This window comes from Hippocampus zosterae, chromosome 15, assembly GCF_025434085.1.
Source record: "Hippocampus zosterae strain Florida chromosome 15, ASM2543408v3, whole genome shotgun sequence".
In the NCBI taxonomy this organism is placed as follows: domain Eukaryota; kingdom Metazoa; phylum Chordata; class Actinopteri; order Syngnathiformes; family Syngnathidae; genus Hippocampus; species Hippocampus zosterae.
In genome coordinates this window covers 17,058,806-17,072,758 of record NC_067465.1, presented here as the reverse complement: position 1 = coordinate 17,072,758, position 13,953 = coordinate 17,058,806, and the positions used below count along the sequence as shown (strand labels likewise).

At 43.4% G+C, this 13,953-nt stretch overlaps 1 protein-coding gene and 1 long non-coding RNA gene across 6 annotated transcripts in view; one reads left to right on the top strand and one right to left on the bottom strand.

Annotated features, from left to right (window-relative positions):
* Positions 1–9,274, top strand: part of LOC127616680 (cAMP-specific 3',5'-cyclic phosphodiesterase 4C-like) — a 75,554-nt gene extending 66,280 nt beyond the window's left edge. For all 5 annotated transcript variants that reach the window (XM_052088433.1, XM_052088434.1, XM_052088432.1 and 2 more), the window contains 9 exons: positions 1,319–1,412; positions 1,520–1,689; positions 1,777–1,875; positions 3,401–3,565; positions 3,654–3,753; positions 3,844–3,998; positions 4,088–4,210; positions 5,123–5,305; positions 5,858–9,274. In XM_052088433.1, the coding sequence (XP_051944393.1) occupies positions 1,319–1,412; positions 1,520–1,689; positions 1,777–1,875; positions 3,401–3,565; positions 3,654–3,753; positions 3,844–3,998; positions 4,088–4,210; positions 5,123–5,305; positions 5,858–6,328 (1,560 nt within the window). In that variant the 3' untranslated portion in view covers positions 6,329–9,274. The remainder of the gene's footprint in view (positions 1–1,318; positions 1,413–1,519; positions 1,690–1,776; positions 1,876–3,400; positions 3,566–3,653; positions 3,754–3,843; positions 3,999–4,087; positions 4,211–5,122; positions 5,306–5,857) is intronic.
* Positions 9,090–9,434, bottom strand: LOC127616826 (uncharacterized). Its single transcript, XR_007967212.1, has 2 exons — positions 9,310–9,434; positions 9,090–9,275 (listed from the first exon to the last, which is right to left on the bottom strand). It is a non-coding gene; the product is annotated as an uncharacterized LOC127616826 (long non-coding RNA).
* Positions 9,435–13,953: the final 4,519 nt, after the last annotated feature.

Genomic DNA, 13,953 nt, shown 5'->3' with positions numbered 1-13,953 from the left:
AGGCGTGGATGAGAGTAACTCCTTCTGCCTGTGTTTACACACACAGGCACACACACGAGAGCAGGCAGTAATGAATTGAATGAGAGAAATTTGGGAAGCAAGGCGTATGATGACAGCATTCTCACGGTGCTTCCAGCTCTCGATTTCTCAGACGACCGCTTGTATTGATCAAGGCTTTCCCCGGGACTCGCAGTGGCATCCTCCCAGGGACACCGCAAAGTAGCACAGGGCAGAGACAGACAATGACCGCAAAGCTCGGCTCTCCCACCTCAATTTAATTCTTGTTCCATGCTTGATTTTGCGCTGAAATGCCAGAAGTGAATCCTTTCGTCTCAGAGTCGAGGATTTTCATTCAGGTAAGAGAGGACTGGACTGATGGATAAGTGTTGAGGATGCTGAGGGGAGCCGCGCAAGCGGCTCACCTCTTGCTGCTCTCGTGAGTAAGGAAGAGCTCATGTCAAGGGGGGGGGGTGACACTTTCCATTAGATTCTTCAATTCTCTTCGATTCGCCTCCTATATCATGGCAATACCGCATACATGGGCTCATCTTTATACCAAAAGTGATTGTTGTGGCAAGAATGGTGTGCTGTTTTGTGCGCGATTGTTCAGTGTTGCTATCGGACATTGAATTAAAAGACTGCTTACGCTTGACTCTCAGCTGTGTTTGACAGTTTGGTTGTTTACATCTGCGCGGGCTATGGAGAGGCAGAGTTGAAAGCAAAATAATCATCATTTACTCATAAAAATCAAACTGTGCCCCCAGTATTACAAAATAGCACCAAAATCAACTGAGATCATCGAGCTCTCGTCCTGATGCGTGACATCTGGAGCTGTTTGGTTGAACACAAAGCTGATATGTGTTCAACACATGCACACACACATACAGTATGTATAGGAAATCAAAAACTTGAAATCTCCAAAGCTTTTGTGATTGTGTACGCAGAGTGCTGTGCACTTCAGCTTTTGATTGGACCAGTGCTGCATGCTCATCAGGCTTGTGAAATCCGACTTTATTGACTCCAAACGTAGTATATTTGGTCATCTAGCTATGCCGGTGATGTATAGTGACAGGAGGACAATGATGTGCTTGTCCAATAGTTGGAAGGTACAATTAAGCATACAACAGTCCTGAAACTAAACAGGGCCTGATTTTACACAAAGTGAACTTGTGACTGACAATATTGAGACACTCTCATTAGTTTAGCACCTGGAGGAAGTTTTTGTGAGATTCGCTTACGGCTCAATAAAGCTTGGGAAACACTTGTTGATAACGTGTCAGAAAAAAGCTGATGGTTTGCTTTGATGTCCTGCGTCCAGTTCAAGAGAATGTTGAACCGAGAACTCACCCAGCTGTCCGAGACCAGCCGCTCTGGTAACCAAGTCTCTGAGTTCATCTCAAGTACCTTCCTAGGTAATTTCCCTCAATTTTGTGTGGTCATTTACGGATCCAAACCATGTGCTTGCTTATCGGTGAGGGGAGTAACTCAAGTACCCAAGTTCACGGCGATGTTTTGACAGAGAAGCAACATGACATGGACATCATGGCTCCTCCCACGAAGGAAGAGAAGAAGAAGCGACCCATGTCCCAGATCAGTGGTGTGAAGAGGCCTACTCACAGTCCCAGCCTCGCACCCACTGCCATCCCTCGCTTCGGGGTCAACGCCACCCAGGAGGGTCTTCTAGCCAAGGTGTGGGGACAGCTGCAGTCATGCTGTGAGATGACATGGAAGTTTCTACGCGTTCTTTTTACAACGTGTGTGTGCGTGTGTGTGCAGGAATTGGAGGATATCAACAGATGGGGAATTGACATCTTTAAGGTCTCTGAGCATTCTGGGAATCGTCCGCTGACGGTCACCATGTACACCGTTTTCCAGGTAAATGGGTGTGAAACATCTCAACAATGAATCTGATTGTAGTAGTACAACTAAATCACAAGGGAAGGCTGTAATTAGAGTGGTGGAGTGGAGAGAAAAGAAACTCCTTCATTTCGGTCGGTCGGTAGAATTGATTTTTTTCATGTCCAACCAGAGAAAAAATGATAAGACCACTTTGTTTTCTTCAAGTTCTTGTTCGTTTGAATATGTGGCGTGTTCAGGCGTATCAAGGGACTAAGTGACAGAAAATAAAGCATGCAGTACCTAAAGGCCCCCAATTTTGGCAATGAAATGCCATCGCGATTGATGGTAGAAGGGGTGACGGAATTTCCAGGGAATCTTTGGAAAATGTTTCAATCAGCTCTTCGATTCAAATTGGATTGGATACAACTTTATTGTCAAATGTGCTGTATGTGTAGCATACAGCACATGTATGTGTAACATACAGGACAGATGAAATGTCTTCCCTCTCAAGACAACATAATGTTTGTTGTCATTAATATACCGCTTCAAACAAATGGACCTCTGGTTGCTCTGGGCATTTCAACCGAACTGTAGACTGAAGAAAACAAAGGGTGGTCTTCTATTTTTTTCCATGACTCTCGACGTATATTTGATCGGTTTATTTAAAACCTGCCGTGTTTTTCCTATTGTATTGTAATTACACCTATAAAATTTCATCTGTTCCTGAACGTAACCCTTAATTCATAAATATTACTCTACTATCGTCTCTTGACTGGTACTCGTAAGAGGGAGCACATAACTCCTACTCTGGCATCCCTTCACTGGCTCCCTATACATTTTAGAGTTATTTTCAAGATCCTATTACCGTATTTGTTTTCCAATCTCTAAATGACCTCGTGCCACCTTACCTCTCTGAGCTCATACGCCCCTACAGACCTGCCCGGCGCCTCAGGTCTGCTGCCTCGCTGCCCATATTTAAAGCCCTCCTCAAAACTCACTTGTATTCTTTGGCGTTCGACTCAGCATGACTTAGATTTGTTCTTGATTTTGCTGTTCGGTGCTGTCTACCGTCGTTGTTACCTATTTCTTGCTTTACTGTTGTATATGTTAGTTGCTCCATGTACAGCACTTTGTATGCAGCGATGGCTGTTTGAAAGTGCTCTATAAATACAGTTGAGTTGAGTTGAGTATTATCCATTCGATGTTGTTATTACTTTATTATTATTGTTATGAAAAGGAGGGCGGATTCGAAATCAGCACAAATAAAAAATTATCCAAGTGTTTACTTCTCTTTTTCAAAATGGAGTAAAAATGTGTTGTTGTTGTGCGTACTGACTTGCGTTTGCGCCACATTTGTTTGGCAGAATTTTATCAAGCTGTCGTGAATGCTTCAAGACTGCAAGTGTTTTGTAAAATAATAAAGCTGTTCCAAAATACAGTTGAGGGAAGAAAATTTGTAAGGGGATTCTCTTTCTTTCTAAATCATTCCGCCCTTCTCCAATCAGTTTTTCCACGGTGAATCGTTTTTAATTAAGAAACTGACGTAAGTCATCTGTGTCAGGAACGCGACCTGCTCAAGTCTTTCAAGATTCCAGTGGACACTTTCATCACCTTCATGATGACTTTGGAGGATCACTACCACGCAGATGTGGCATACCACAACAACATCCATGCTGCCGACGTCGTCCAGTCCACTCATGTGCTACTTTCCACGCCTGCACTCGAGGTAGGTGCGCACTGACGGACAAATGATGAAGAACTGTCATGATCGGTTTGAAATGGATTGTGTTCCTTGTGTGTGTGCGTCCATGAAGGCCGTGTTCAGCGATCTCGAGATCCTCGCCGCACTCTTTGCTAGCGCCATCCACGATGTGGATCACCCTGGGGTTTCCAATCAGTTTCTCATCAACACCAGTGAGTTGACCACACGAAAGCTCGGTCATTTGGTGTATTTTATCCAACTTTAGCTTGATCAACATTCCCCGCCCACATCCTCACCCTCAGACTCCGAGCTGGCCTTGATGTACAATGACGCATCCGTGTTGGAGAACCACCACCTGGCTGTCGGCTTTAAGCTTCTGCAAGAGGAGAACTGCGACATTTTTCAAAACCTCAGCAAGAAACAGAGACACTCGCTCCGCAAATTAGTTATTGACATGGTGAGTTGACTTTCGCCGGTGGGATAGAGAAAATGCTTTTCAAATGAGAAGGAGGCCTGACAACATTGACGCGATGGTTGTCATAACAGGTGCTCGCCACTGATATGTCCAAACACATGAACCTGCTGGCAGACCTCAAAACAATGGTCGAGACCAAGAAGGTCACCAGTTTGGGGGTTCTGCTTCTGGACAATTACTCAGACCGCATTCAGGTGAGAATTTTTTTTCAAACTGAAAAGCTTAGTATTAGTATTATGATTAATCAATTTATTTATTTATTTATTACCTGGCCAAAATACAGGGTGCTCCAAAAGTCTTGGCCACATTTTGACATTGAATATCTCGGAAACTCTTAAGGATATAAAAACGCACCTCGCAAATTCAGAAAGTTTGTAATCTCAATTTTTACATGCAACGTTCCAAGATGTTCAATGTGAGCACCATTGGTCAAACGACACACATCAAGCCAAGTCAAATTCTTCCCAAATGCGTCCCAAAATTACATTGTCAAGGGTTGCAACAGCTTCTGTTATTCGTCCCGTTCTTTTAGCTGGGCATAAGCATCCATCCATTATGAATTTACCATGCCATCTCACAATGGACTTCCTCTCTGGTGGCTCCTTTCCAAATATTCTGTGAAATGCACGGTTAACAACAGTCCATGATTCCGTTTTTGCAAATTCAAGCACACAAAATGCCTTTTCTGGTTGAGTGAATGCCATTAATGGGTTTGAAAAGAAATTGAAAAAATCAATAGCCTTACGAAAAACTTAATGGAATTAGCTTTAAAATGGCACAACTTTTATCTTACTACCATTCATAGTTAAGGAGATATGGGGACTTCAAATGTGCCAAAGACTTTTGGAACACCCTGTACATCTTTGTTCTTGTCAAGATTGGTTTGTTTTTTTTTGTTTTTTTTTTACTTTATTCAAATAACTTTTTTTCTCTTAGAAGTCTCATTTCTGGAAAATAGGGAACTTTTTTTTAGAGTTCTTTGGCATTTCATTTCATCCCAAGAATAATGCTGGTTTGCCATCGGGATTATGTGAGGGTTCTCTTCTCTCCGCGGGAGCCAAAATACCATATTTAGCACACAAATGATGCCGACCATATCACCACAGGTCCTTCAGAACATGGTGCACTGTGCAGATCTGAGTAACCCCACCAAGCCGCTGGAGCTGTACCGGCAGTGGACGGATCGGATCATGGTGGAGTTTTTCACTCAAGGGGACAGGGAGCGCGACAAGGGCATGGAGATCAGTCCCATGTGTGACAAACATAACGCCTCCATTGAGAAGACTCAGGTAAAGTGTGTCCTCATCCTCACTCGCATTTGCGGTACGGCAGCAGTCGACCAATTCAATTCCAGAATATCCATCCGAGTGACCTGATCTGATATCATGACAGAAGCGTTTGTTTATTTGTTTTTCAAGTCACCGTCTTTATGTACAAAAATCAATAAAAATTGGGTAATTTTGTACAAACGACCCAGAAAGTTGGGTCAAATTGACCCACTTAGCAAGCAGATTAGTCCCTTTTTGGCCCCAATTGGATTCTTTTTTGACCCGGCTGTTTTTTGAGTTGACTCGATCCCAAAAGTATTGACCTCATGTGTCAATTGTCACAAATGACAACAAACTAAAATCCAGGACCAGTTGTCCTGATAGTGCAATCGTTCCACCTTGCTCAAATGACGTGGAAAGATTTGTTTACTTAGCGCTGCCGTCGGAGAAAGTTCAGTCTTTTGCCACCTGAACGTACGGGTCTGCCATGTTGGAAAGGTCGATCGAGTGGGGGGGGGGGGGGGGGGGCAACGAATCGGAGGGAATCCCTCTCATCTGTTCATCACGTTTCAGGTGGGTTTCATCGATTACATCGTCCATCCTCTTTGGGAGACGTGGGCCGACCTCGTTCACCCCGATGCGCAAGAGATCCTAGACACCTTGGAGGATAACAGAGAGTGGTACCAGAGCATGATCCCCCGTAGTCCTTCGCCCAATCCTGAAGGCCTGGAAGAAGGCGGAGTCACCGGAGAAGCATCGCGATTATGCGCCGGCGCACCGTCCACCGACAAGTTCCAATTCGAGCTGACCTTAGAGGAGGAGGAGGGAGAATCTGAGACGGAGAGCCTGCCTGAGGAAGCAGAAGGTAACAGAGAGAGTCAATCATCCGGAACTGATTCTGGCAGAGGCTTAGATGCCAGATCTGCTCAGCCGCTCCCTAAAACCATCACTGCGGATGCAACCAGGACGTTTTCTGCACACTGCAATAAAGACGTGGCAGCAGAAAGTGGGACAGACACGGGATCCGTCCGACTCGACACATAGCACCCTTCCCAAGTTCCTTTTGCGTTTTTTTTCTTCTTGTGGGGGTTGGGGGGGGGGGGTTACTTTTCATCTTGATTTCAGTGCCTCATCCGCTGCCACTCCGTTTCCCCGAGCCCCACACAAGCTTGACCTCGGGAGGAGCCTCGGGATGAGGAGCACTTGGGTGCAACTGTGAAGCAAGTCTGCAAGTTGAAGCGGGCGCTTGCACTCATGACAAAGATCCCAGTAAAGGACGCTAAACCATTTTTCTGACTGGCCGTTTCTGTTTCGCCAGTCAGACACACTGTTGATAGGGGACCATGTGACAAGAAATACTCATTCCACCACGAAATTAAATTGTCTTCCTCTTTTTGGATTTTTTGTAAATATGCTGAGAAAGTGACGAATGGCGTGAAAAACACAATGACGTCAGCTTGATTAGTTCGTCCACTTGAACTTGGCTATGGTTACTTGAAGAGGTTTGCCTCATTCAAGCGTGTTTCCCACGTTGTGACAAACAGCAGGGGGAGTCTCCCTGGCAAGAGGTTTTGCCAAACTAGCAATTGAACAGTGTTGTTTTGTCTGGCCTTTGAAATTCTTTGCTTTGTGATGCTGTCTTTTCATTGAGGTCGCTGTCACACCGGTGCATGCGTGTCGGAGCCTGAAACTTAGCAGACAAATTGGAGTGACTCCTGTCAGCCATTGGAAGAAGAATATAATACGAATGAATGACCACCATTTTTTTTTAAACATTGTGCCCTGCCTCCAGCTTGTTACCTCTACTTGTGTACTTGTGTGTATCGGGCTATGCATTTGGTACCTGGGCCTTCAGGGACTTTTCCCACCTAATCCAGCGTTTAATAGCACTACTATCACAGAACCAAAGCGCAGGTTAGCTGCCACCTACATCATCTGGAACAATAGTTATGTCATGACCAAAAATTTTTTGAAAACTTTCTAAAATGTGTCATACTCATCAGGGTTGCTAATGATTTAACATATTAATGAGTACACCTCGATACTGATTTGCAAGTCAAAGTTGACTCAACCAGTTTTGCTCTGACCAACCAATCAGGACTGTCCAATTCTTACATCATCATTGAGGGCCAGTTCACTGGCCCTGGAAAGATGAACTTGAGAAATGATTGGTTTAATATGTACTGATCAAAAAAATTAAGGGAACACTTGGAGTTACATTGTGCTGTTTTAGTGTTACCTTTATTTTGTTGAGTCGCTTAGTTTAAGATACGCCAGAACTTTGGATTCTGAAGACTTTAGATTCTAACCCTAACCCTGGGTAGATTCATTTGTTATACACTGTACAATAAAATAAAATAACTTTCCAGGGGCTAAAACAAACAAAAGCAAACAAAAAAGACTAACTAAAAACACACAAAACAAACAGCAAAACAAAAATGCTACAAGTAAGAAAGGCTGCAAATGGCCAAACAGGAATTAGACAAACAAAAAACAAACACATAAATGCAATCAAAGCAAAAAAAGTGGACGCAAGTACTACAAACCACAAAAGAAATGCAAAAAAACAAAACAAAACGCTGAGGAAATCCAAAACAAGGTTCGGCCACTCAAGCTAAGTTTACCAGGTCACTAGGGGGCACTGTAGGACCAGTGCCGTGAGACCAAATACCAGATTCCCGCCGTTTTCTGCTCTCAGGTGAACGAACTTCTGTCCGTTGTCGATTGTGTAATTGTCTTGTGTTAATAAGATATCTACAAGCTGTTATAAAGAAACACCGGGTCAAACCACTAAGATGCTCAACTATAATCTAGTAAAAGACAATGTCATACATGTGTTTAAAGAACACGTACCTTTTGTTTTCTGCAAAAGACTGCCAATGACAGGAGCTATGAATCAGGCAATTCCGCTCAGGTCTTTACAAAGGATGGCCTGGTGTGAACTTATTTTTGAGTTGTGTTTTGGATGTCAGCAACGTTTTTTCCCCATTTGTTTTGTGGTTTGTAACCTTTGCTGCCACTTTGTTACTGTGATACTAACATTCTTTCATATGTGTGTGTGTGTCTGTGTGTGTGTGTGTGTGCGTGTGTGCGTGTGTGTGTGCGTGTGTGTGTGTGTGTGTGTTTGACAGCATTCCTGTATTTGTTTGATCGTTTACAGTAAGGGTGCCCAAACTTTTTGGATCGAAGATCTACTTTTCGATCAACTAACCTCCCGGGATCTACCCTTACCGGCACACGCGCGCGCGCAAACACACACACACACACACACACACACGCACGCCATGATGAGAAACAGCCAGAAACTGAGGCATGCGACACACTTTTGCAGCTTGTTAACTATCGTAGCTCACACGTACCATTTTAAAGTGCTTCCCTGGGCCCTCCTAGATTCCTATTCTTTGCCTGTGCCCCCGGTGAATTGTACACGAAGCAAACTCTGAATGAGAATAATGACAATAAAAGATAGAGCGCAACAGTTCTGATCGCAAGCTGCAATTGCAGACTACTGAGAGCTAACAACTTTTGCTGACGTAATCACGCGCCACCGTAAATTCAAGATTGACCTGCTTTATTTTATTTTTTCAATATTTTTTGGGTGAAAATGAGACTGATAAGATGATTAGGGTGCAGCGTACATGAACACAAAAAAATGTATTACTCACATGTACAGAGACACACATGGTTGTTTTTTTTTTTCTCCTCGACACTCCTCGGATCTACTTGGGACCTGTCTTAGATCTACCGGTAGATCAGGATCGACCTAATGGGCACCCTTGGTTTACAGCATTTCTTACTTATAGCATTTTTTTTTGCTGGTGTCTTGTTTTTATTTAATTTCCATGTGTGTGTTTTTAGTTTATTGCTTGTTTGTTTGTTTGTTTGTTTGTTTGCGGCATTCTTTTGTTCGCAGCGCGTTTTTCCCTGTTGGCCACCGTACAGAGGCCAAAATGTGTTTGGAGAAAAAAAATTGAACATCCACGTACACACCCTTGAAGCAGCGCATAAAAAAAAAGAAAAAAAACCGCGACAATAACCAAATATCACAGTTTAGGTTTGTAAATGCGGCACAGTGCTTCTGATAGTGTTTAAGCACGCAGAGAAACATCTTGACACCTTGACATCTCACCGATAGTCTGGAAACTTGAGAAATCAGTTGTCGACACATCCAGGAATTAACAGCCACAATGTGGTCTGTATACTTGGTGCCCCCTAGTGTTGAAAAGTAGTCCTTCATCTATAAAAAAAAATCCTCATCTCACCCCTCGGGTGGTGTCCGTCCCTCATTCAGCTCGGGTCCTCTACCAGAGGCCAGGAAGCTTGAGGGTTCTGCGCAGTATCCTTGCTGTTCCCAGCACTGCACATTTCTGGACTGAGATGTCCGATGTTGTTCCCGGGATCTGTTGCAACCACTCATCTAGTATGGGGGTCACTGCCCCGAGTGCTCCGACCACCACAGGCACGACTGTCACCTTTACCTTCCAGGCTCTCTCCAGCTCCTCTCTGAGCCCTTGGTATTTCTCGAGTTTCTCATGTTCCTTCTTCCTGATGTTTCCATCACTTGGGACCGTTACATCCACTACAATGGCTTTCCTCTGCCCTTTATCTATGATCACGATATCTGGTTGGTTCGCCATTACCATCTTGTCAGTCTGGATCTGGAAGTCCCACAAGATCTTCGCTCTGTCATTCTCCACCACCTTCGGAGGTGTTTCCCATTTTGACCTTGGGGTTTCCAGTCCATATATATATATATATATATATATATATATATATATAAATAAAGAGAGAGAGAGAGAGAGAGATTTGACAGGTTTCTGCTCCGTTTAAATTGTCTATAGTTTTCATTTGAACACACTAATCTCCTTCGGTGATATGGTGCCATCCATTTGATCAGTTTGCCTTCAAGTTGAGCACTTTAAAGCTTTTCTGTTCATGACGAGTAGCCCTCATTGTGATTTGGAAGGGCTTTGATTCAAACCACAAGCACATGGAGGCTTTTGACTGAAATGCTACATGCACAGAGATAAAACGCTACATTCTGTGGGCCACAGCCACTGACTCTAGAACAATGGTGCATTAGCAAACTAAAGTTGCATTTTCACCATAAGGAGGATGTATCTTTGTAATGTTGAAAGCAAAACAAGTCAGGCTTATCCCTATCCTGTGAATCAATATGTTGCTCTTCATCACAGACGTCAATGACAAAACAAGTGCCAGGCAAGCACGACACATCCCGTACTGTAGTTTCCATTTTGCCACAGGCTACTTTCCACCAGCGCCAAACTGATGAAGTTGGTTGATTGTAGCACCTCGTGTGCCAATCTGAGCCCACTTGTCTCCGCCAACTCCTATTCAAACTGTAACTGATGTTGTCTTAAAGCAGTGATGTCTTTTTCTATGTAGGAGCGAATGACTGGGTGGACTTTTTTTTCTTTTTCAGAGATGTATTTGCTAATAAAAACCAAAGCACTTTGTTTTGTTTATAGGACAATGTGATGATGCGTACAATGTGTGCGGTTTGTAGTTGAGTGGAATTCCCGGGCTACATCAACACAGCTGTCAGAGACTTTGGGACACAAGACTTTCTTTATTTTTCTGTATTTGATGCACAACTTTGTCGACAATATATGCACAGCATAAAGACAACACTAGAGGTCTGTTATAGCACCAATCACTCTGTTCTCTTGTTTCTTCAGCCTTATTTTCTCACCTGAGATGTTCTCACATTTTTTCTGACCAGACTACTTGCCAACATGCTGGAGGAAAACATGTGCAATGCTTTCTGTCACCACTGACAGCACTACAAGATGCCTTGAAAACTAAGGTAGATCGAACAGCTTTGTTACTAGCACAACATGCACCAGGTTTCGGTGTGTGTGTTTTTTTTCTTGTACATTTTCCTCACATTGCTTCATGTACTGTTTATTTATTATTTCCATATTGGCTATGAGACACAATGGAAAAGTAGATGTTAGTGCAAGGTTTAGTTCTCATTTTGTTCCTCATGGGACAGGTTTCAAATGTTACTCTGCTTTTTGTTGTTGTTCTGTTTTACCTTTATTTTTTTCACGCACTGTTGATGTCTGCGAATAACATCCACCATGCCTCATTACTCATTATTGAGTTACTCATTTTCATGTTTTGTTGGTGTGAAAATAGTCAAGTGGCAGATTTCCATTGCGGTTTTCTGAATTGCTTCCCCTCTACTGTCTTCCTCTGTTGTCATTCCACACTAACAAACTAATATTGTTCATCCACAGTAAAGGTTCTGGTCCAAAACGGTCATGTTGATGTTGTATGGGTTAGAAACGATAACCACAGCTTTGACAATCTCTCTGTTGTTTAACTGCGGGTGTTTGTGCCCTCCTTCCAACTAGAACTGTATGCCTTGCCAATAAAAGAAAAACATTTCACTCTTTATGTCCTCCCTGCTTCTTTTAAAGGAAAGCATGATAATTTTGTTACTTCCCATACAATCCACCTTACTCTCATGCAATGATACAAGATTCCAAGTGGTAACATGATCAGTAGGGAAACATTTCCCTGCACAAGGACATTTTTACTTTGCAACATTATGTAACATATTAAACATAAAATAGATTAATTCGTTTATTCATTCATTTTCCGAACCGCTTGATCCTCACTAGGGTCGCGGGGAGGAGGGGGTGCTGGAGCCTATCCCAGCTGTCTTCGGGCAGCAGGCGGGGGACACCCTGAACCGGTTGCCAGCCAATCACAGGGCACACAGAAATGAACAACCACTCGCGCCCACACTCACACCAAGGACACTTTTTTTAGTGTTCAATCAGCCTGCCATGCATGTTTTTGGAATGTGGGAGGAACCGAAGGACCTGGAGAAAACCCACGCAAGCACAGGGAGAACATGCAAACTCCACACAGGAAGGCCGTTGCTGGAATTGAACCCGGTATCTCTGCACTGTGAAGTCAACGTACTAACCACTCGACTACTGGGGCACCCCATAAAATAGATAATACAATGAATTTTGTATTCAAGGATGGCACAAAACAACAAGAAACCAGCATGAAGTGCAACAACTTATTTTGTATGTTTTCACAATATTCAATTCACTCAAAATATTATTAAAAGTACTATGCCTGTCCTGCTTATCATTCCAAATCCAATATATATGTATTAGGCAGGTGCGGCCCCGTGGCCCAGTTGTTAGCATGTCAACCTCACGGTCCAGAGATTGTGGGTTCGATCCAGGCTACGACCTTCCTGTGTGGAGTTTGCATGTTCTCCCCGTGCCTGCGTGGGTTTTCTCTGGGTACTTTAGTTTCCTCCCACATACATGGCAGGCTGATTGGAACATTCTAAATTGTGCCTAGGTGTAAGTGTGCGCGTGGAAGGTGATTCTTCTCTGCGATTGGCTGGCAACCGGTTCAGGGTGTCCCCCGCCTACTGCTCGAAGACAGTTGGGATAGGCTCCAGGCTCCAGCCACGACCCTTGTGATGATGAAGCAGATCGGAAAATGGATGGATGGATATATTAGGCCAGTGGTTCGACGGAGCCTCTACCATGGAGGTTGAGACACACCCGACTCAAGATGTCAATTAGTAATGACACGCCCGCTTGGCTGCAGATGATAATAATATAATAATAATAATATATTGTTCAATCAGTGCTGCTGGAAATTTAGTTCACTCAGTAGTTGTTATGTCCCGGACAAGCCGAGTTTAGTATGGATCCTAAAGCGTAGACGTAAACAAGGTCTCCGTAGAAAAATATGCTTTAATGCAAATATCGCACCGATAAAGAGGGAACATAAAGAGCTGGTCAAAACAAGGACCAGAGGGCACGTACAACAAATAAGAAAAAGCGCTTGCACAAAAGGCAAGGGAGAAAAATAAAGACCGCGAATACCAACAAAAAACAATGCATCAAAAATACACGCAAGAAAGCCCAATCACAAAACTAACCATGGGTACCGAAAATACATAAAGCGAAACACGACAAGGTCTAAAGCCAAATACTGTTTGGCTTTGCCAAACAGTCTATGAGCAGAGAAACAGAAATGCAATAAACAATACTCCGACAACCGGCGCAGAGCAGAGGAGTCCTTAAATACAGAGTCTACTAATCATTGATTGGCAGCAGGTGTGCACAAAAGTCCGCTCATGCCACCTGCTGGCTTGACCGAAAACAGAACCGTGACTGTCGTGATAGTACGTCATACATTGGAATTTTATTTACTTTTTACTGCTTTAAATGTGTTTTTGTTATGTCTTGAATTTGTAAAAAAAACATATATATATTTATTTTTCACTAATGAGGGTTCGGTGAACGTGCATATGAACTGCTTGGGTTCATACCTCTAACACCTCTAACACCTCTAACTCTTAAGAACCACTGTCTAAGTCTAAGACCTAGTGTAATGCAACCGAGACATGTCTGCTATCTAGTGGTAAACGGTAATATCACAACCTAAAACTACAGTCGACTCCTGCATATTCGCAGTTCAGCACCTTTGCATTAACATTCATCCAGCCGTTATCTCAGCCACTTATCCTCACGAGGGTCGCGGGCGTGCGGGAGCCTCTCCCAGCAGTCTTCGTGCAGCAGGTGAAGTACACCCTCAACTGGTTCACATCCAATTGCAGGCCACATATTGACAAACAACTATTCACACCCACAATTACACAA